The 22,577-nt window shown below is 60.2% G+C and overlaps 1 protein-coding gene across 3 annotated transcripts in view; it reads left to right on the forward strand.

Annotated features, from left to right (window-relative positions):
- The window catches only part of COL5A1 (collagen type V alpha 1 chain), a 159,650-nt gene extending 138,342 nt beyond the window's left edge, over nucleotides 1-21,308 (forward strand). The window contains exons 57-66 of one of the 3 annotated variants that reach the window (XM_061199681.1): nucleotides 60-113; nucleotides 442-549; nucleotides 1,698-1,751; nucleotides 2,619-2,654; nucleotides 3,045-3,098; nucleotides 3,607-3,862; nucleotides 4,814-4,926; nucleotides 7,766-7,834; nucleotides 11,418-11,651; nucleotides 18,749-21,308. In XM_061199681.1, the coding sequence (XP_061055664.1) occupies nucleotides 60-113; nucleotides 442-549; nucleotides 1,698-1,751; nucleotides 2,619-2,654; nucleotides 3,045-3,098; nucleotides 3,607-3,862; nucleotides 4,814-4,926; nucleotides 7,766-7,834; nucleotides 11,418-11,651; nucleotides 18,749-18,895 (1,125 nt within the window). In that variant the 3' untranslated portion in view covers nucleotides 18,896-21,308. Of the gene's footprint in view, nucleotides 1-59; nucleotides 114-441; nucleotides 550-1,697; nucleotides 1,752-2,618; nucleotides 2,655-3,044; nucleotides 3,099-3,606; nucleotides 3,863-4,813; nucleotides 4,927-7,765; nucleotides 7,835-7,895; nucleotides 7,965-11,417; nucleotides 11,652-18,748 lie in introns of all 3 variants that reach the window. The other 2 variants (XM_061199679.1, XM_061199680.1) reach the window with 2 other exon arrangements.
- The last annotated feature ends 1,269 nt before the right edge of the window (nucleotides 21,309-22,577 follow it).

The following is a 22,577-nucleotide window of genomic DNA, read 5'->3' on the forward strand; positions in this document are numbered from 1 at the left end:
GGTGGTGGCGGAGGGCGGGATTGGGAATGAGAATTCTGATCCCGCTGCCTCCCCCGCAGGGTCCCCCAGGACTCCCTGGCCTCAAAGGAGACTCTGGACCCAAAGGAGAAAAGGTGAGATGGGGCTCCAGGTGACTCTGTGGTTGAAACTCAGGCCCCTCAAGTGCCCGTGGTTTCAAACTCAGCAAGGTGTTCCTCTTCCCCCACGTTTGTCATGTGCCCAGGGTGAGGGCATGAGGAAAACAGATCCATGTGACTTGGAGACCTGGCCCCCGCCCTCAGTCGGGGGCCTGTGAGGTCCCGTGGACGGCACCTGCCCTGGGCCTGTTTCCGTTCCAGGAGACGGCAGCCCCCAAGGCAAAGACGTGCTGCCACGTCTAGCTGGCCCACGTGGCTGGACGTGAGGTGTTGCCACCGCAAATGCCCCTTCATTTTCCCACAGGGACATCCAGGCTTGATCGGGCTCATCGGACCTCCGGGCGAACAGGGAGAAAAGGGTGACCGCGGTCTCCCCGGCCCCCAGGGCTCCTCTGGCCCTAAGGGAGAACAGGTGTGTGGGATGCTGTCTCTGTGTCCAAAAACCCGAGGGTCGTTAGAGCCGGAAGGACGTCCCCACGTCTATCAAATCAAGATGGGAACAACTGAGGGGACGGGCTCGCCCAGGTGACAGCAACCTGGGGCAGAACTGGAGCCCAGCCCGGACCCTCACTAGCCCTCATGGTCCTGGTGACCTCAGAAGTGAAGGTCATTTCCCCCCACTCTGTGCAAGACCCTCTGACCCAGCTAATTGTCCAGGAGGTCACTGGCGATGCTCAGCCACATCCTCGCTCCCACCTTGACCCCATATATGCACACCTGACCCTAGACTTCCCTGGGAACCCCTGTAGCTAATTGGAGTTTGAAGCCCCCAGGTAAACCACAGCCAAGGAAACCTTAGCCTGCAAGTTTCGCCTACCCTGCACCTGGGAGCCTCTTGCAGTGGATTCCAGGGCCAGGAGAGGTGGGGAGCGAGTGGAGGGAGGGGGCGGGGGGACCTGGCAGGCCAGTCTTTCCCGTCCCCATGTCAGGGCCACGGGGCCGCACTCCAACCTGTGAATGACCGCTTCCCAAGCCGGGTGTGACAGGCTCACACGTGCCCCTGTGCTTTGCCCACCTTGGCCTGCACCTGACCTGGAAGAGGGCGGGACGCCCGAGACAGAGTTGGAGGGGGCAGAGCCGTGAGGCGGGGAGGAAGCTCGTGGGATGGCGTCCCCCCAACCCAGCCTCGTCCACGGTGTCTCCCCGTGGCACCAAGACCTGGAGAGAGGGTCGGCTCAGAGGCTGCAAACTCCGAGTGTGGGAAAAGCCACTGGGAGGCTGGCTGGACAGACAGGACAGACAGGACCCCAGGACACTCGCCGCCCCCGGCCCCAGGGCTCCTGCTTCGGGAGCGGAAAGCAGCCAGAGGGGACCCGGCAGGGACGGTTCACATTAGAACATCAGAAGGACGCGTTCACGCTCAGCCACCTCCCCGCGGCCCTGCGGGTGCTCAGCCTCACAGCAGGTGTTCAGGCCCCCCGGGCCCAGCAGGGAGCGAGGGCTCCCCTCGCACGTGGCCGGCCCGGGTTGGGGGAGGGGGCCAGCGAGGACCGAGGGGCGCGGCTGCAGGACAAGCTCCCTCCCGACCCGAACGCTGCTGACCGTTTCTGCTCCTTTCAGGGTATCACTGGTCCTTCCGGCCCGATTGGCCCCCCGGGCCCCCCTGGCTTGCCGGTGCGTATCTGGGAGGGGCGCGCGGCTCCCTGGGTTCTGGGAGAGTGGGGGGGGTGGGCCTCAGAGTTCCAGGGAAGCCATGGGACCCCCTGGGGTTGGGCCACAGCCCAGGTGGACCTGGTGCCCCGCACCACGGGTTGATCTGCTCATTAATTCACATCCGGGTTCCGAGCAGTGGAAACAAGGAAGTGGGGTCACTGGGCTCTGGTTTCAGGCTGGGGAGGAGAAGGGGGGAGCCTCTGTCTCCGGGCATGGCAGGGCGTGTGGACAGTCCACTGTAGGCCCTTTGGGGGCGGCGAAGACGGTGGCTGGCCCCCCCGGCCCTCCCCGTCGTTATGAGCAGGGCCAGCCTGGCCCAGACGTGAGGAGTTGGGGTCCCGTCTTCTAGTCACCAGCCTGGGGCCCCCCATGCAGCTGGGAGACCCAGGACTGCAAAGACATCCTCCGGCCTTGAGTCTCTTCTTGCCCGAAACCAGTCAGCCTCCGAGCCCCACCTGGGCCCGAGTGCACATGGCCTAAGCTGGCCCCGGCTGATCCGATGCTGGCCCCTGCTGTGGGCTGCTGCGAGGGCTGGAGCGGCTCTGTGTCAGGGCCTCTGAGGCCAGCACACCCTTGTCACGTCTGACTCTGGCTGCCTGAGCTGTGATTTCCCTGCTGGGGCGGGTGGGAGGCTGACCCGGGGCACTCGGGACCCTCCTGGCCTCCGTTTGGGTGAGCGCCTGCCCCCCGCCCACCTCCCCTGTCAAGCAGGTACAAGCGTAGACTCTTGGAGGGGGGACACGGGCGCAAGGAGGGCGTGAGGAGCAGGCTGGTGCCGGGAGGGGAAGGGACCGCCCACCAGCTGACGCTCTGCCCCTCTCTCCGCAGGGCCCTCCTGGTCCAAAAGGTGCTAAGGGATCCTCAGTAAGTGGTGTTGCCCCTGACCGGCCCATGCCACCCGGGGGAGGGATGTGCATCCCCTTCATGAGAACCACCCTGGGGTCCCCCTTCCCCCTTGACTCATGGGGCCGGTCGTTCACACCCCTCCTCTGTGGTTGGGCTGTCCTGAGCTCACCTCTACCCTGAGTCATCTCAGACTGAGGCTCCCTGCCTCGCAGAAAGGGCTCTGTCCCCCTAAGTCCCCTCCTTGGGGTGTCCAGTTCTCACATCTGGGACTGGGAAGGGGCCCCAGCATGTTAGGTCTGTCCCTCCACCTTCTCCACGTGTTTCCGGGGATCATTCTAGACCTCATGGTGGACTCAAGTCATATCAGGCCTCAGTGACCAAGGTTGCTTCTCTTTTGTTTTTCCCCAGGGTCCAACTGGCCCGAAGGGTGAAGCAGGCCAGCCAGGACCCCCTGGCCTGCCGGTGAGTAGCCCTCGAGGACTTGGGAGCTAGATGGGGGTTCTCCTAACACCGAGGGAATCGTGGAAGCATCTGTTTGTGTGGTTCAGTCCCCAAACGTTATGAAACGTGTGTGGCTGGGCGGGGCCTGTCCCCTTCCTCGGGACACAGGTCAGCCCAGGGTGCCTCCGCCTCGGAAGTCTGGTTGAGGAGAGAGGAAGGGGGAGGGTTGTGTGTGTGTGTGCATGCCCAGGTACCTCTGTGTGCGCACGTGTGCATGCATGCCTGTGTGTGAGCGTGTGTGCACGCATGCGTGTGTGTGGCAGGAGCAGGCAGCCCTAGACAAGACCCCGAGGGATGGGTGTGGAATGTTCCAGAGACAGAGAAGAGGGAAGAAGACTGTACTACTAAGAGGGGGCCGGTGTCTGCAGCCCAGGACCCTGCGGGCGCGGCCCTGGCGGTCCCGGCCCTGCCCCCACCGGGGGGCTGCCTCGTCTTCTGCCACCCACCGCCGTCCCCCTTCGGCACCCAGGGCCCCCCGGGCGAGGTCATCCAGCCGCTGCCGATCCAGGCGTCCAGGACCCGGCGGAACATCGACGCCAGCCAGCTGATGGGCGACGGAGAGGGCGGGCATTACATGGACTACGCGGACGGCATGGAGGAGATCTTCGGCTCCCTCAACTCGCTGAAGCTGGAGATCGAGCAGATGAAGCGGCCCCTGGGCACGCAGCAGAACCCCGCGCGCACCTGCAAAGACCTTCAGCTCTGCCACCCTGACTTCCCCGACGGTAGGGCACCCGGGGGCCCGGGGACACACGGAGGGGTTGGGGCTGAGCAGCCGGTGTGGCGGGAGGGACCCAGGTCTGGGTGGGCACACGCCTCGCTCGGCCTCAGGTCCCCGGATGCAGGGGCATCTCCCCCTTGTCACCTGACGAGGCATCCTAGTAGGAGGGGAAGCCGTCCTGGGAGGCCGGGGAAAGAGAGTCAAGGCTGCGAGGTCACACAGAGCCACGGTCTGGTCTAATCTAAGCCACCGTCTGGCAGGTAACCTGCTCTACCCAGAGTCCCACGATCCCCATCTATAAAATGGGAATTAAAACACGTACCTATCAGAGAACGTGTATACAACGTGTGAGATGCTTTGGGCCTGACGTGATGTTGGCCGCAGCTGCTGTCAGCGTGAATACGAGTCCTCGTGCTGGGATTTGATGTTGTACTTGGGAAAGCACTATTTAGACCCCAGAATATGATAAAAATGCAAATCAGTCCCGTTGTCACCATTAATAACCAAGCACTACCTACCTACTAGAAAATAAGATCACACTGGCTTGCTCTGGGAAGGATGAACTCTTCTGCAAGATTTAAGGGGTGCCTGTGGTTCCAGTCGACTCTGATCCTAAGTACGTGAACTTCTAGGAGTTTTCCCGGAGCACGTCTGGGTTCCCATCCACCCGCCAGCAGGCAGAGCCACCCTCCCGGGTCCCCAGAGCTTGGACCCCGTGGGCCTCACGCTCCAGCTGTGCTCTTGGTGATAAATCTGTCCCTGTCACTCCGTGGGCCCAGCAGGGACAGCAGGACGCCATTGGGCAAAGCCCGGAAAGGGCTGTGCTGCGGCACGTGCCTGGGCTGTGTGCTGTCACTGCTGGACTGAGATGTGGCAGCTGCTTCTGGAACTGTCCAAGGAGCAGCTCTCACGACCCGCCTCCCTCCCTAACCCTAACCCTAACCCTGCGATCCAGGTGAATACTGGGTGGATCCGAACCAAGGCTGCTCCAGGGACTCCTTCAAAGTCTACTGCAACTTCACAGCCGGGGGGTCGACGTGCATCTTCCCCGACAAGAAGTCCGAGGGGGTGAGTACCCGCCTCCATCCTCTCCCGGTGGGGCCGGGCCAGGGCTCCAGATATTTCACGTGCATGCAGCTTTAAGAATGAAACCCAGAAACTGGCCAGATCTAAAATCAAGGCTTTGCCTCCAGAAGTAGACTTGAATTTGCCTTAGGAAGAAATTTCTAGTGATGGGACGGGCTTAGTGCAGCCTCATTTGTGGAAGTTGAAGGGGTGGTTGGCTTGTGGCTATCTTCGCCCCACCACCCCCGGGGCTGGGCTTTCCACCACTGGTTGGTCAGATCCTTCCTAAGATGACCCTGCAGTTCTGACCTCAGAGCAACCCGAAACCCATGGAAGGACTTTTGGGAGCGAAAGTAACCCAAATACGACTTTTAGAAGCTGGCGTTGGCTGAAATTCGTAGTGTCAGCTTCCTGGGTAGTCGCTCCTGAGTGCCATGCCTTCCTTTACAGTCTGTTTAGCGAGGGTCTGATCCATGGAGATTTTGTGGGGTGTCGATCTTGAGTCACCTCTGTGGTCTTTCAGCGTCCTTGCCTCTGTGGTGGGGTCTCTGTGTGTGTAGAAGGGTGTGACCAGTGTGTGTGGATGGGTGTGCAGGTGGTGTGCGGATGGTGTGTGGATGGCGTGTGGATGGCGTGTAGGTGGCATGTGGATGGCATGCGGATGGCACGTGGATGGCGGGTTGGTGTTGTGTGGATGGCACGTGGATGGCGTGTAGGTGGCGTGGATGGCGTGTGGATGGTGTGTGGGTGGCATGTGGGTGGCGTGTGGATGGCGGGTGGATGGCACGTGGATGGTGTGTGGGTGGCGTGTGGATGGCGTGCGGATGGCACGTGGGTGGCGTGTGGATGGCACATGGATGGCGTGTAGGTGGCGTGTGGATGGCGTGTGGGTGGTGTGTGGGTGGCGTGTGGGTGGCGTGTGGGTGGCGTGTGGATGGCGTGTGGGTGGCGTGCGGGTGGTGTGCAGGGACAGGCGTGTGTGGCAGGCATGTGCTGCTTTCTCTCAAGCACGCGTTGGAGGCCAGGCCCACTGTGGCCCGGGACAGGTGAGGAAGTGGGGCGAGGTCTCTACCTGGGAAGATGGTGGAGACTTTGGCCGCAGTGCCCTTTGCATCTGCCTGGACAGACCCTCCTCCATAATGTCCCGCCCAGACGGCTCCCCATCCCGTGCCGCACACCGAGGGCAGTGGGTTCCTGGAGCCGCAGCCATGGTACCTGTGCAGGTTCAGGGTCGGGCACAGCAGGAGTCGGGCAGCCTGTGGTCCTCGGCTTCCCAGCTGCCTCAGCGCCCAGAGCCACTTCCTCTGGAGGGAGAGGTGCCCTGTCCCTAAATCTCACTGTCACCGAGGGGAGCTCCGGCGCTCCTGTGGGCCAGCAGGAACAGGGGCTCTGCACTGGCGTGGATGCCTTGGGGACCCCTGTTTCATGTTCACGCTCTCCCTACCTGGGATTTTAAATCCTTGGGAAACCACACTCCTGGCAACAAGACCCCTGTGGTTCACAAGGAAATTGAAACCTCAGGACCCTTGCATCTGGCAGAGGCCCAGGAGGAAATTCAAGTGGAAAAATGCTGGCTCACATTCTTTTGTTGCTGTCTGTGCTCTGCAAACGGCCTCGCTGCTGGAGAACCAGTAGGACGCCCCCCAGGAGCCCTCGCTGGTGGTGGAGCCAGGCGGACGGTGGGCTTGGGACGCTGAGTGACCCCCGCTGCTCCTAACCTTTCCTCTGCATGTGTGCTGACCGCCAGGGCCCCACGGGCTGGGAGCCTCGGGCGGGTTGAGGCATTCTGCCCAGTCTCTCAGGTTGCAGGGCCCCCCTGGTGACAAAGGGGTGGGGATGGAGGGCAGAAGTCTGGGCGAGGCGCCAACCTGCCCACGCCTCTGGTCCTGCTCTGGGAGGAGGCGGCCTTCGTGCTTTTCGAGTGCAGCGCTGACAGCGGCAGGTTTGGAACCAGAGGGGAGAGTCCCGAGGGGCGGGGGGCAGGCTGGACTTGCTCTTCCTCCAGTGGGGCCGCTTCTCAGGCTCCCCTGCACGAGGCCAGCTCAGAGGAGAAGCCAGGGGATGGGGACCAGGACCTGGGGCCCAGGCAGAGCACCGGAGGAACAGCTGGGAACAGGCTGGAGCCGTGGGCACTCTCCCCAGAGAGAAAGCCCCACCACACACTCGGCACGCACACTACACACCATTGTACACCACACTCGCACACACCACATATGCGCACATCATATGCAGAAACACACACGCACACCTCACACCCAGCTGGACCTCAGTAGGGTCTCCTGCCCACTCTGTCCCCAGGTAGAGGCCTTGGAGATGGAGCCACGCCCCCAGATCAGGGGATCCAATCAGAGAATGCCCACCTGTCTGCTCTCAGCCTATCAGTAGTAAATGGTCTTATTATCATTACTGTCGTCATCTGGGCGAGATGAGTGAGAATCCGCCCGTTCACCCCGTCATTAATTCACTCCACGAGCATTTTTCTGCAGTCACGAACTGCCAGCCTCTGTCCTAGGTGCTGGATACACAGAACTGATCAGATGCAGACTCTTCTGACCCTGCACGGGAAGCAGGTGCTCACGCCTGGAAAGCACCAGGGCTCCCCCGTCCCCATCGTGGTCATGGGTCCATCCTGGAGCGAGTGCCCAGCTCTGGGGAAGTTAGGTGCACCTAAGGGATCTTCTCCCAGCCGGCCGTCTTGCATCTCCGTGAGGGCAGGACGCAGGCCCGCTTGGGCAGGGAGAAGGCGTGTTTGCAGGACGTGGGAGCATTTCTCGTGAAGGCAGAAGTAACACTGTCGTTCTCTCTGTTTCTCTCCCTCCCCACCTCCCGCCTCGATGTTTAGGCCAGAATCACTTCTTGGCCCAAAGAAAACCCGGGTTCCTGGTTCAGTGAATTCAAGCGTGGCAAACTGGTAAGACGGCCTCCGACTTGTGTGCAGTGTCGGTTAAACCCACCCGTTTCGTATCTTGCAGAGTAAAATGGCCCGCTGGCCCAAAGAGCAGCCCTCCACCTGGTACAGTCAGTACAAGCGAGGGTCCCTGGTAAGTGGCCACGGGGCTGCCTGCTTGCGGCACGGCCTGGCTCGGCTCTGCATGGGACTAATCGCCCCCAGCGCCGCACCTGCTCTTGCCCTTTGGCCAAACTGCTCCACGGCTGTGACCGCCAGACTCAGGCCGGCCCCTCCTGCCACCCTGACGAGGGTTCACTTTAGCCGGGAGCAGCTGGATGGTTGTCTGTTCAGGTGGAGGACACGAAGCTGGCATCCAGAGCCCCAGCTGGGTGCCGCCAGGAATTGAGACCAGAGACACCAGGAGTGGAGGGTTTATTTTGCTAAGTCCTAGCGGGCAGCTTGGATGAAGTGGGTCCTGGACCATTAAACCATCCAATTCTTTCCAGGATCCGTCCTACTTGTGCCCCGCCCCTGCTGTGGCTGGGGGCCGAGGGGCCATTCCGGTTGCCGACGGGACCCTGGGCTTCTCTGTTGCATCGCACACGACCATGCTGGTCCCTGTGTTAACTGCTGGGGATCCAGTCTTAAATAGGCCATCCCGGAGGTGAAAGGCAACTGGCATCCCTCTAAAGATCTGGATGTGATACTTTTCTAGCCGGTATAGAGGCCGAGGCCATTTGGACCCGATCATATGGGGCCAGTGACTGCTTCCACGCGGCAGGGTGTTTTCCCCGAACATCTGGGAGTGTGATTTGGGCCCGTTTCTGGAATCAAGTGCAGAGTTCTGTGCTCCCTTCCCGGCAAGTTCAAGGACTAGGTTCCATATGTGGCCGCGTTGCAGGTGCCACGAGAGCCCCCTTTGCTTCCTGCGTTCACTCTTCGGCTAGTGTCCCACCTGGGCCATCCTTGAAGGACGTCCTTCTCACTCAGAAGCCAGCTCTCGGGTCCACGACTTCGGGCCCGACCCTCTGCCCTCAGTTGGCTCCCCGGGGGTCCCAGGGCCACGTTCCCCCAGGACTCAGAGTAGGGCCTTTCAGCGGCCTCTGCCCGCTGCACATGGAGACCCCCGTTGCTAGGCCCGGAGGGGCTCCGTGCTCACAATTAATATCTCACGCCCTGTGTCCTTGATTCCCAGTCACTGCGGCTCTTTCCAGACACTGAAGGTTTGCACTCACTTTGCCACGTCCGGGGACTTCCTCTCGTCTTTGTGTGGGGACCTCCGGCACCCTCGCCCCCTTTTTCTCCTGCTGTTTCTCCTCTCCTTCACCTCCTCGGTGCTGTCCTCGGGAAGGAGCCGCTGGCAGGCAGAAGGACCTGAAGTGGACGCCTACTCAGAGGGGGGCAGTGCCCGGGGCACTTGAGCCGGGTGGATAGAGGGGGTGGTGGGCACGGGGGTCAGAAGGAGCCGGGGCCGTGGTCCTTTCTGCAGCTGTGCTGGCGGCCTTCTCCAGACAGGGCCCTGCACCCCCAACCCCTTGCTCTGTGGAAGCAGGTAGAGAACACCCACTTTCAGCCGCCAGCCCAGAGCCTGCCTGCTGCTTGGGTCCTGTTTCGCAGACAGTTGACCAAGGATGGAGGTGAAGGGACAGTCTAGGGGAAGCATCAGCTCGTCTTTGGCATTTTCCTGCTGCATCATTTCTAGCAGCCTGTGACCATCAGAGTGGACAGGGCGTAAATACAGGTCCCTCCCCGAAGAAGTAGGTGCTTTTCTGGGCTGGCTGCCCTGGGCATCCCACGTGAAGGTGCTACTGTAGAGCTGCTTTCCCGCAGGAGGGCGGGGCCTCACGACGGGGCTCTGGGACTCCATCGTGGGGCGGGGCTCGGCCGTGCCTGGTCCTTCTCCACCTGCCTGGCACTGGGGACTTCAGGTCCTTCTGCGTCCAGCGCTGCCCCATCTCTCTCTGTGCATGCGTTCTTCCTCCAGTCAGTCATCTTCCGTCCAGGAGGAGCACCCGACGGCCCAGACTGCGGTTGGTATTCACTCTCTCTCCTCAAGGTCCGGCTGGAAATCGGTGTCTGGTGGCTGTGTGGGGAGCTGGCCAGCAGCTCTGCGCTCTCCCCGCTCCGGTGGGAAGGGCAGGATCCCAGGCCTGGCTCACCGCCTTCGGCTCTAATTACATAGATAGCTCTATACATACGTGCACAACATCAATTTAAATTCTCCCTCGTGTGTTCAGCACGGCTCTTTTAGGGTAGGCTGGGGGCTAGGGTCCGAGACAGAGCAGCGGGGGAGCAGCCGTGTGCAGGGAGGAGAAACGCGGGTCTCAGATCCTGACGTCCGTCTGTGCATCGTCTGACGGGGAGACGTGATGGGCCAAGCCTGCTCTGCTGGGTGTGTGAGGAGAGCCTGGCCTCTCACGCTGAGGGCCTTCAGGGAGAGGAGAGACCCGCCTCGTCCCAGGGGCTAAGGACTGTCCCCGCCCCTGCTGTGTCCAGCAGCTCAGAAAGCTGCAGTTCAGAAGACGCAGAAACTGATCTGTCTCTCGGGACGCCTGGCACTGGCCTGCGCCCGGCTGAGCTCTCAGCCCAGCGTGCATCCGACCTGTGACGCTGAGAAGCCACTTGAGAACCAACACTCTCTCCCGGGTGCTGCCCTGGGTTTGCTGGCAGAGAGCGGGGCTTTCAGCGAGGCTCCTGCCACCAGAGTGCCCCGGGCTGCCCGCTCAGTGTGGGCAAGGCTGACCACCCCGGGCCGCAGCACTTCCCACTCTGCTTTCCCCTGGATTCCACGCCCGGGAAGGGGCAAGAAGGGCCTCTCCCCGGTGCCTCCACGATGGTGCCTGGTCCCTCCAGGCTTCTGGCTCTTGGCCATATGTCCTGTGACCCTCTCACAGGCCGGCCTTCCTGTCTGCTGGCCAAGACCCCATGCCTCAGGCCCGTTCCTCCCCGAAGCCACCTGCCCTTTCTGTCTCCAATTCTCATGGTCCGGGCCAGGTCCTTGTATGTCACAGAGATCAGCCAGTGGTTTTCATGTATTAGCATGATCTAATGAGCACCTTCTTTTCTCCGGCATCGGGGCACAGTAACGGAGATGCAAATGCCAAGCCCATGCCCTCAGGGTCCTCACGGTCCAGGGAGGGCTGCAGACCAGGCCCCAGGTGCCTCTGACACAGGAGTCCTGTGGCGGTGTGGAGGGCCTTACAGCCGGTAGGAAAGATGGACACTGAGCCGGGCCGAGGTGGGTGAGGGCACCTAACCCCGGCAGGCTTCCTGGAGGCAGAGGGACATGAGCTGAACCCTGGAGGCTGAGTAGGGACCAACCAGGTAAAGTGGAGTGGGCGGGTTATCTAGGTCCCTGAAAGGAATAAGGCGTGGTTCACAGTGTTCCAGGGAACGCCCCAGAGAGCCCAGCGCATGCTGGCCTGGGGCCTGGGGCCCGAGGCCCGGGCGTGCAGCAGGTTTCCAGGTGGGGCTCTTGGCCCCAGCACGCTCCAGAGGAGACAGCGAGTGGCTGGAGCTCTGGGAGCCCCGGCCGTGTGGACGAGGGGCTTTGCGCGGCCGTGTGTCCCCTCCCTGCTGAGCGCCCCTTCCTGTTCCCCTGCAGCTCTCCTATGTGGACACTGAGGGCAACCCCGTGGGCGTGGTCCAGATGACCTTCCTGCGGCTGCTCAGCGCCTCCGCCCACCAAAACATCACCTATAACTGCTACCAGTCGGTCGCCTGGCAGGACGCCGCCACGGGCAGCTACGACAAGGCCATGCGCTTCCTGGGCTCCAACGATGAGGAGATGTCCTACGATAACAGCCCCTACATTCGCGCCCTGGTGGACGGCTGTGCTGTGAGTGTCGCCCGCAGCCCCGCCTGGGGGTGGGGACAGGGGACGGCGTCCGTCGGTGCCTCACGCAGTTCATTCGGTCACCGCGAACTTCCCGGCCGCCTACCGTGTGCCGGGCCCTGGGTGCAGCGAGGGCCCAGGCACGGTGCCGCTGACCGTGGCTGGCGGACGTGGAATCCCCAGGCCAGCGGTGGGGACCTTCCTGCGGAGCTGGGGTCGGGAAGGCCACGCTGAGACCTGATGGCAAAGGCCGAGCCTGGGTCCCTGACCCCGTGCCTGGTGTGACAGGGAGCGTTCTTGGTCCAGTTCGGAAGTTGAGACGCCTCCACTTTTTGGGGAGTGGCTGGAGCTGAGTCTGAGTTCGCTCCTGAGAGTGTGGCCGTGCTGGGAGGTGTCCTGCAGACTCAGAGGGCGGTGACAGTGTCAACCCTTGTGGCACCCCCAGCCCTCGCTGGGTCACCTCCCTGGACCCTGTGCCGCCCTCTGGGAGGGACGTTCTGCTCAGGCCCGAGGAGCCAGTCAGGCCTGGGGTTGCTTCACTCTTTGGCCCCCGGCCCCTGTGCTTGCCAGGGTCAGCCCCTCGACTGTGCCTCCCGGGGCTGCGTTTGCCCTGGGCAGCCCGGGTCTGAGCTGCGTCCTCCTGTCCTGGGCCGTGCACGGGGCCCAACCCTGGTGAAACCCTCAGACGTGTCCCTCCTGTGGCCTTTCCAGGACTGGAGATGGGGGTGTCAGCAGGAAGCACCACCTCTGCGGGTCTTAGCGTCACATCTGACATCAGACCCCCGGCCTCTCACCACCTGCTCCCCAGAGACCCTGCCCGAGGCCCCCACCCAGCCGGGCTCCCTTGGGGGACAGGGCTAGTGGGGGGTCCACCCCACTTAGTGTCCAGGGCCAGTTTCGCGGTGCCAGCGCCTGTGGATACCCTCCTCGGGAAGGCACTGTGCCTCTGGTCTCGAGAGCGGGAAGCTCTTCCCTAATTCCCAGGCCCCAGTTCCAGTCAGGGCCCTTCCCATGGATTTCCACATTGAGTGAACCATCTGCAGTCCCTTCTGGTTCTTCCTGGTTCCAGAAGGTTTCACCACTTGGCTCCAACACCCTTGTCATACAGAGTGTCCAGGGCATGTGTCAGAGCTGGTCACAGGTGTCCCCAGCCAGGGGCAGGTGTCCCGGGCACTGAGCTGTCTCTGCGTGCTTGTGAGCAGCCAGTGCTCCTGCCTGTGGGTCCATCTTCCCTGCTGTGCGTTCCTGTCCTGTGCTTTCGGGGCGTGTGTGGGATCTGAGGGTTCCCTGCTCAGGTGGTCTGGCTACTTGGCCAAGCCAGAGTGTCTGGATGGTCCTGCAGGGCAGGCTCGGCCAGGCAGGAAAGGGGGAGGGCAGTGCTGACCCACTGGGTCGCTAGTAGCCGCTGAGAGCAGGACTCGGGTGGACCCAAGTTCACGTCTTGCCTCCTCCCCTGGCTGCCCCGCTGGGACTGGGATGGACCCTTCAGCTGTGGGAAGGTCCAGTCCTTCTCCCTACAAAAGGATCTAGTTGTAACCCCCAAGGGATTCCTTGGGGCTAGAGGCGAGTGCAGGGCAGGCATGGGGCCAGGGTGCCCGGAAGGGCAGCCTCCCCGGGATGCTGGGCCTCCCCTCCGTGCTGCCCTGGCCCCTGGGACTGGTGAGGGTCAGTCCTTCAGACCTGCCCATGGAATGTGCAGAACTGGTCCCTATTTAAGGTCAGATAGGGATGCAGTTCCCTGTGGAAAGGGATCCAGAAGCATCCGGAAGCCTCAGCCATCCAGCATTTGTTCACGTTCCTGACGCAAACCCCAAGCTGCTCCCAGAAGGTCGTGAGGCACCAAGTAAAATCATCCCTCATGTCTGTCTCCTACAAACGAAGGTAATAACAGCACCATGTCACAGGGCTGTTCCAGGGGGAACGTGCCTAAAAAGAGCTCAGAGCCGTGCTCAGCTGCCATGAGCCCCAGAGGAATCCATGTTCCTGTGATTGCTTTAGGCAACACGGGCTCACAAGCACAAGGCAGTCAAGGTGGAGATGTGAGGAGAAACAGGAACTCTCGCAGAGCAGAGGCAGAGCCTGGGGCGGGGCTTGGAGCTCCTTGGCTTCCACGGCAGAAAGGGAAACACTCTGGGTGGCCCCATACGTGTCATCTGGTAAAGGGTGCAGACTGGTTTTCTGGAAGAGAGACCATTCCCTGGAAGGGATGCTGAGAAAATGTATCTTGTGAAGAACTGACTGGGGTGAAAAGGCAGATGCCCCTGGCCCCCTAATGCAGCTCAGAAGACTCCTGCACTCTTGAGAGCTTCCTGGGAAGATTCAAGTGCCCCCATGCCTCTTCCTCTCGAAGCTCCCTGCCCAGAGGTTTCCAGCGCTGCTGTCTAACTCAGGACCCGACCTCCCGGCTCTGCAGGCTCCCAGTACAGGGCAAGCTCGGACCTTCCTTAATCCTACAATCCAAAGTCCTGTCCCTCTGGCCCAACGTCTCCTGATGACGTGGGTGTGCTGTCAGCATCTGGGGCAGCTGCCCATTGCCTGGGCCTTTCAGGACATCACCAGCATCCATGCACCCAAGGCACGAGGAGCACTCCCCACTCCTGGGTGAGAACCGCTGATCAGGGTCTTCGCTTTATTTTGTGAGTGACTTGCCAAGACCCTCAGGGTATGGCGGAGCTGAGTCTCCTAATTCCCACTCCAGCATTCCTCCCACCGCAGTCCCTTCCTGGCATAGCTGCACCTTGAATGCCTCCATCAACAGGGAGCTCACTACCTCCCGAGTCAGCCCAGGCCACGGTTCTGAAGTCTCAGTGTTAGGAAGCTCTTCTGAGAAATGAGCTGGAACCCGCTTGCCCATTATTTCCATCTGTCGTTCCTGTTCTGCTCCCTTAAGGCATGCAGAGAAGACCTGGTTCTAGACCAGAGTTTCTCAGCCTTTGGGGCCGGGTGAGTCTTTGTTGTGTGTGGGCGTGGCAGGGGAGTAGAAGGGTCCTGTGCATTGTAGGACGTTGAGCGTAATTCCTGGACTTGACCAGCTAGACCCTCTGCCTGCTCAGCTGTGACAGCCAGAAGTTCCTCCAGACATTGCCACGTGTGCCCCGGGGAGCAAAACTGCCATTCCACAGGAAGGACAGTCAAAGATTTGGGGATCGCTCAGAAGGCTGGAAGGACCGGGCTCCTTCGCCTCCACCCAAAGAAGCCAGCCCTGCTGCCCAGGAGCCCCGAAGCTGAGATCCACGTGACATCCCGACCGTGAGCTTCTCCTTGAGAAAATCAACAACACAGATCCAATTTTCTGCCCCGACGCCGGGAATGCTGGCAGTCATTTCTGAGCTCTGTAGTGGTCCTCTGGGCATCTCCAATGCAGAGGCAAGACTTAGCATCATGGGAATATCTGGATGTGGCGCTTGACATTTTTACTTCTGGAAAAGATGCTACCTTTGAGGAGGTGGAGAGATCATGGCTCTAAACAGAATAATCCTGATGATGGAGAACATGGGCCCAGCGGGCAGGCAGGGGAGGGGATTCGGGGGAGGGTTGGGCAGAGCAGAGCATGGAGGTGGGGCGTAGGGGCGCCTCTGCAGAACGGCCTGGAGCAGTCAGCGCTCTGCTCACCCCACCCAACTCCACTGCCCACCAGAAGTTCAGCCACGGTTTGAAAAGTCACACCCCTCCCAGGTCATCCTGCAGGATTCACATGGTGATAAGGGCCAGGGCTTCCCTGGTGGCGCAGTGGTTAAGAATCCGCCTGCCAATACAGAGGACATGGGTTTGAGTCCTGGTCCGGGAAGATCCCACATGCCGCGGAGCAGCTAAGCCCGTGCACCACAACTACTGAGCCTGCGCTCTGGAGCCCGCGAGCCACAACTACTGAGCCCGCGTGCCACAACTACTGAAGCCCGCGTGCCTGGAGCCTGTGCTCCGCAACAAGAGAAGCCACCGCAGTGAGAAGCCCGCACACCACAATGAAGAGTAGCCCCCGCTCGCCGCAACTAGAGAAAGCCCGTGCGCAGCGACGAAGACCCAACGCAGCCAAAAATAAATAAATAAATCTATTCAAAACAATAAAAAATAAGGGCCAAAGACACTGGGATTTGGACGCTGGCACGGTGCGGCTCTGTAGCCTGATGGGTGGGCCGCCGAGCAGGGCCGGCCCTGTGGAGGAGCACAGACCACCGGGCAGGAGGCCCAAGGAGCCACGCCACATAAACCCCCTCGTTTGTGCAGCTCTGCGCACCCCCGGGGGCCCTTGCCAGCCCATAATGGTTATTTATGCCTCAGGAATAACGGGGTAATGGAGTGGTGTGCACACGGCGGCTTACCGCTTACAGATGCCCCCTCTAAGCGCTCTGATCATCGGAGCGCTGGGACCCCATCAATCCGGAAGAAATCACCCTGCCAGCCGAGCACGCGCCGCCGTCCCTTGTGGGCGGAAGAGACGGGCGCTGGCCCTGCCAAGGCCTGTTTGCCCCACTCCCTGTGGGGAAGGAGAAGGCTGGGCTGCCCAGCCCACTGGCGTGCGAGGCTCAGGCCGCCTGTGGCCGAAGCCGCACAGCTCCCCATGACAGCAGCGGCCCAGGGGAGGCCAGGCCAGACGTCTCACTTGAGTCCCTGCTGGGTGGCGGTCGGACCGGTGAGGGGGTAGAGCTGGGGCAGGCAGGGTGGACTCTGGCCCCTCCTCGCTGGACTGGCCGAGGGAGGGCGAGGGCTCAGCTTCCTCCCAGGGCTCCATCCTGAAGGGGCATGGGTGGGCATCCTCTCTGGGGACCCTGCGTCCAGCCCTGCTGCCCGCCCAGTGCTTCCCAGCAGCTATAAGGCCGCAGTGGTCCTTAGCCCCTTCCCTGGCAGCTCAGTTGGCCGTGCTCCCCCAGGCCGGGCCGCGGCCCCTGTGTTGGAAGCTCGTAGCGTCTGTGCCCTTGAGCTCCTGGCTGCCGGAGCAGGTCCTTCAGTGTCGCTCAGGGGATGGCCGTGACCCACGTGTGTCAGAATTGCCCGAGATGCGTCTAAACCACGCAGACGCTGCATCCGCCCTAAGCCTCCTGAATGCCGTCTCTGGGATGGGCCAGAGCCGGCGGTGCTAACGAGCTCCCTAGGGGACGCACATTGGCTCGTAAGTGCAAGTCCTGGCTTTAAAGTATTTCCAGCCTGGCCTGCTGCGGGTAGGAGTGAGTGCTCTTGTTAAGGCAGGGCTGTGGGGAGGACAAGTTCGTGGGGTCAGGGAGACTCTTCAGGAGGCGACGTCTAGAAACTCACAGAGCAGGTCCCTCCCAGGCTCGGTGCGTTCGTGGAGGCCTGGCCAGGAGCCCTGCCCCCATGAGGCTTCCTTCCATCCTCTCCCCCTCCGTGGAGCTCCAGTGGAGAAAAATGAGGCGCAGAGAGCATATTAGTTATCCATGGCTTGTAACAAATTCCCTCCCAAAGTTAACACCTAAAGCAACAAATATTTGTCATTTGACTCAGTTTCCGAGGGCCAGGACTCTGGGGGCAGCTTAGCTGGATGGCTGTGGCCCAGCATTTCTCCCGGTCTGCTTGAGCTGCTGTCACAAATCACTGCAGACCAGGGACTTATCAAGAACAGGCAGTTGTTTCTCACGGTTCTGGAGGCTGCATGTCTGAGCTGGGCGCCAGCTGCAGGGCTCTGGTGGGGGCCCTCCCCCGGGTTACAGACAGCCACCTTCTCGCCGTGTCCTCACGTGGGGTTAAGAGCTAGCTTTCCGGCTGTTTCTTAAAGGGGCACGAATCCCATTCATGAGGCTCCACTATGACCTAATTGGCTCCCAGTGGCTCCACCTCCCAACTCGGTCACACTAAGCTAAGCCTTCCCCACCTGGATCTGGGGGCCACACACACTCTGTCCCTAATGGTGCCGTGAGGTTGCTGAGCTGCTGTCACATGAAGGTGCCCTCGTGCGGGCTGTTCCTCACCAAGTGGGCTCCCCGTTGAGGGGGATCCATGGGGAAGATGGGGGCTGGGGCCGTCGTGGAAGCTGCCACCCGGAGAGTGAAGGCCACCTCATAGCGGCTGGACTTACTGAGCGCCTCTCCAGGGCCACGCAGGGCTCCAGGGGCTTTATGTGGTCACCCGGGTGATGGTCACGGCCTCCCCCAGAGGGACGGACCCACGCTGTCCCACGGGAGGGGAACGAGGCCCCGGGAGGCACTGCCTTCTCCCTCAGCTGGACATGCCTCGCTGGGGATCAGACAGGAGGGAGGGCCTCCCCGGGGCCAGATCCAGCTGAGGATGTGCCTGGTCCAGTGCGAGGTGGAGAAGGCTGCTGGTCCCAGACAGGTGGGCAGACCGTGTCTACGAGGATCCGGGACCCTCGTCTTGGGGGAATTGCCGGGGGGCGGGGCCAGTGCATCCCTGACAAGTGTCCTGATGCTCAGGGTTGGGTGCAGGTGCTGTCTGACCAGGGTGGGCTTGCACCTTCACCCCCTGTATTCTGGGAGGGGTGACACCACTCCTGGAGCAGTTCTGTCCCTTTCCTGGGGCTCACTCTCCTAATCGGAAACGTGGGGCTCACGTCCCCCAGGGTGGTGCTGAGCGTGAACTCAGATGCTCACGGGGATGGAACAGGTGGCCGGAGCAAGCAAGGGAGGGCCTGACTCATCCCAGCAGGTGCTCCTTCCCCAAGCTCGCCCTGTCCCTCCGTACCTCAGTTTACCCAGTACTCCTCTGAGGGCGGGGGTAAGGTTGCCTCTCCTTGAACTTGGGAACGCAGATCCCTCTCACTTCCGAGCATGACCCAGCCTGCTGATGGCCCCAGGGAGGGCCTGCGATCAGCTGTGGCTGTCTTGGAATTCTCAGACTTCTTCATCTTCGAACGAGGAGTCCCTGGTGTGGATGTGCCACCTGGCGGGGAGGGGACATAGGTCCAAATGGGCTGCGGACCCTGGCACAGCCTCCTTACGCACGCTCCCGTGCCCCTCCCGGACGGGGGGGTGAGGCGGATGTCTTGGGGTGCGCTGCCTGCTCCCCACGGCTCGTCCTGCTGTGGGTGGGTTTTCGGAGCCAGGGCGGGCGCGGTGGGCGTGGTGGGCGTGGATGGCTGGTTCATCTCGGAGCCCCCGCTGACCCGCATCCCCCTCCCTCCCCTCCCCCAGACAAAGAAAGGGTATCAGAAGACCGTTCTGGAAATCGACACCCCCAAGGTGGAACAAGTGCCCATTGTGGACATCATGTTCAACGACTTTGGTGAAGCGTCACAGAAATTCGGATTTGAAGTGGGGCCGGCTTGCTTCCTGGGCTAGGAGCCGCGAGCCCGGCCCCAAGAGCAACCTCGTGACCTCAGCGCACCGCCCGTGGGTGTCCTGGACGGTGAAGGCCCCTCGTCCCTCCCCACCACGCCGGGCCCACCCCACACCCAGAGAGAGCAAAGGGAAAGAGCCGAGTCCCCGCCCCGGAGACGAATCACATGACCTAGATGCCCCGCAGCCGCCCGCCTCCTCCAGCTCCGTTCCGTCTACACCACACTCCCCAGGGAAGGGAACGGGGCCCACGCGTCTTGCCCCCGAGCCCGTGGATCTCGTTCACGGAGAGTCCACAGGGGCCCGGGTGTGGCTGCAGTATTTGGAGATCATGTTTTGTTTTTTGGGTTTTTTTTGAAAAAATTCAACTTGAAGATGTGTATTTCCCCTGACCTTCAAAAATTGTTCCGAGGCAAGCCTTGTAAAGGTCACCTCACCCTCCAGAGCCTCTGTTTTTACAAGATCCATTCACAGGCCAAATGTCATCCTGCATGTGCCTTTCCGATGGATTAAAGGTGCTTTTGTTTTTGTGAGTTTTAAGTAAATATTTGTATTGTATTGTCATAAATGTTCAGTGTCCCTGACTTTCAATCATGCCTGTCAACCCCGCTTCGGTCCCACTGGGAGAATTGAAAAAACAGGTGGGGTGTCCATTGTGGGATGCAGTCCACACCCCTGCCCGCTCAAGGACGTGTGAGAAATTAGAAGTTTGCCAAGGGCAGCAAGAATTCACCCCACCATTTAAAAAGCAGGTGCCAGTGCCCCTTTCAGACAAGTCTTTGATTAGCTCTGGATTTTATTTTTTAACAGGGAGAAAAAGAAAAAAGGATTTTATACTTTGCCTTCTCCACGTGTGCTTAGATGAAAACGCAGGCTTAAATTAATTTTAATTGCTTCCTTTTTCCATGTTTCTTCCTGCAGAGCCTGATGGGAGGATGTCCAGGGCAGGGAAACCACATTTTCTCTAGATGATAATTAAATGAAAATTGGTGCTTATTTTTACACTTCTCTTTCGTGGTGCTATCTGTTAAGATCTCCTTGAAGGTGACACTGGGGGTAGCTGCCGTGCCTCGTTCTCCCATCTTTCTCCATCCTGGCTATTGCCTCCACCATCTGGGTTTTTGCCAAGGACATTAAGGTAAATGCGGGTCACCTTCCCTCCCATGGCCCCGTTCTCCTCCCAGACAGCAGTGAAGCCGCCCCAGGCCGGGTACCAATCTTAGGCTGTGCATCTGTGATCTGAAAACACACACACACACACACACAAAACACATGGTCACTTTCTGCATGGTCCACGGTGTAACGATAGCAGATTGTATTCTGTTGCCGAATGTTTGTGGTGCTAATTTCTGCGTTTGTTGCAAGAACTGAATTGAAGCAGCCTGTGGCCTCTCAGCTGGGCTGCCTTGGGTGCGGCCTCAGCAGACAGACAAATGTGCAATGAACTCTGTGAGTCCCTCCGGGGTTGCCAGCGGTGCCTTTTCCCCATGAAAGTGATTTGGATTTCCATCTGCAAATGTGCTGGGTGCGGGTCTCAGCCGCGCGGGCGCTCGGGACCGGCCAGGCTCCACCTGAGACGGGTCCTCCTCCCTGAGCGAGGGTGAGGACTGTCAGGGCCAGCAAGGAAAGGCGATCCCTTTACTGTGAAAAGCTGCCCTGGTGCAATGCCCTTTCCTTCCACAATGGGAGAAGCAAGACAGGCCCCAGGGCCCTGTGTGGCCTCCTCTGGAGGAGCTGTGACAGGTCCCAGCTCTGGTACTGTTCTCCGCCCACCCCGCCTCATTGGACCGTGGTTCCAGCTTAGGAAACCCCCACCGCGGAGCAAAGCCAAGGGTAACAACACGCCGCCCACGAGGCTTTCCGGAATTCCCCCGGAAACTGAGTCTTGCTCTGGCCAAAGAAAAGTCTGGCTTCGAGATTCTTCCGAACCCAGGATGCCAGCATCTGCCAACGACCCTCTCCTTCATCTCGTCAAAAGAAAAGCCATATCGGAGCATTGCCGTAGGGCGCCCTGTGGGTTTTGTCTAGGTCATGTGATTCCATTTTGATTTCTCATCCTGCCCGAGTTCTCCTTTTATTCTGTCGATCTTTTCCTCCATTGGACCCTTCAAAGCTGTTGTAATTTGTACTGAAGTCAAAATGTGTCCCGTTTTCCCCAGACCACTTAGCTATGGTATATTGCAATAAAATTACTTCTTATATTTGCAGAAATTCTTTTGGCGTAATTTTATTTTTTCCCCCTCATCTACACAATTGGACACATGTTGGCGAAAAGAAAAAGAAAACGGTTCAAAGAAAACCTATGGTAAAGATTCTAGGACATATTAGGCCCTTTAAAACTAGAATGTTGAGTGACACGTTGTACATTTCCTAAAAATCCAGTAGACGTGTTCATACGTTTTAACTGTAAAGCCCAGGAAAGGGTGTTTTAAAATATTTTAAACCTGTGTAACAGAGGAATAATTGTAATCGTTTTTCAATAAATCAAGATTAATGTTTCCACCGTAAACAGATGTGATCGGCTGTCTTCTTAAGTGTGACCAGGGCCTTCCCCTGCATTAAACCAGTGTGTGACCCCAGTCTCAGGACAGGAGAAACTCTCAAAATCCTGGCCAAGGTCACAGAAAGTGGAAGGAAGCCACTGCCCAAGCCATGCGCCAAGGGAGCTCTTCCTCGGAGGAAGTGGCAGTGGGCGTCCGGAGACAGAGTTGTGCCTTGGGGTGCCCTTGGGTTGTGGTCAGGCACCAGCCCTCCAGGCTTCCTGGGGGAGTTTCCACAAACCTGGGGCATCCCGACCTTGGCAGTGTGCGGGCCTCACTCTCGCCCTGCGGAGGTGGCAAGTCCCCAGGCTCCCCCTCTGCTGTCCAGCTACAGAGCGAGATGAGAGTACCCGGCCCCCTGGCTCGTCCTGGCCAATGACCCTGAGCGGAAGTAGCACGTGTCTCTTCCAGTCTGACATACTGGTTCCCTCTTGCGTGTCACCAGCCACGTTCCCAGAGTGGCTGCACCCCCAGTGAGTGGGTTCCTGGAGGGAGTCCCTGGCCAACCCTCCGTGAGCTTACAGCATGAGCGAGAAACATGTTGCTTTCAGCCAACACTGACGTCAGGGATTGTTGTTACTGCAGCAAAACCTAGACCCAGTGGCTCTCAGAGTGTGGTCCACGGACCATCGGCACGAGCATCTGCACCTTGTTAGGAATGCAGATTCCTGGGCCCTGCGGCAGACCTGCTGACTCAGACACACTGGGGGAGGCCCCGTCATCTGCGTTCTGACAAGGCCCGCAGGTGATTCTAGGGTTTGCTCGGGTTTGAGATCCACCGGCCTGGACAAACCGGAGCAGATGGGAAAGTGAAACCAGAAGCGGGCAATTCCTTTTACCACACCGATGCGAGTTGGCAGGTCCCCCTGCCAGGCCGTGGAGGCGGGAACCATTGTCAGAAGATGGAAGGCTCCCTGTCTCCAGGGGCAGAACGTGCGGTCAGATCGCTCTTGGCTACCTGGGCGAGCTCACAGGCCAATCACGAGCAGTAGCGCGTGACCTGGGAAGAGGTCGGAACCAGGACGGTGATGCAGGCCGCTTGCTCCTGGCTGCACGTGGCACGAAAGGAAACAGAGTCCGCAGATTCGAGGGTTTTCAGGGCTGGAAGAGGCAACCGTTTCTCAGCATCAGCGGTTAAAGATGAA

This window comes from Eubalaena glacialis, chromosome 9, assembly GCF_028564815.1.
Source record: "Eubalaena glacialis isolate mEubGla1 chromosome 9, mEubGla1.1.hap2.+ XY, whole genome shotgun sequence".
NCBI classification, from domain to species: domain Eukaryota; kingdom Metazoa; phylum Chordata; class Mammalia; order Artiodactyla; family Balaenidae; genus Eubalaena; species Eubalaena glacialis.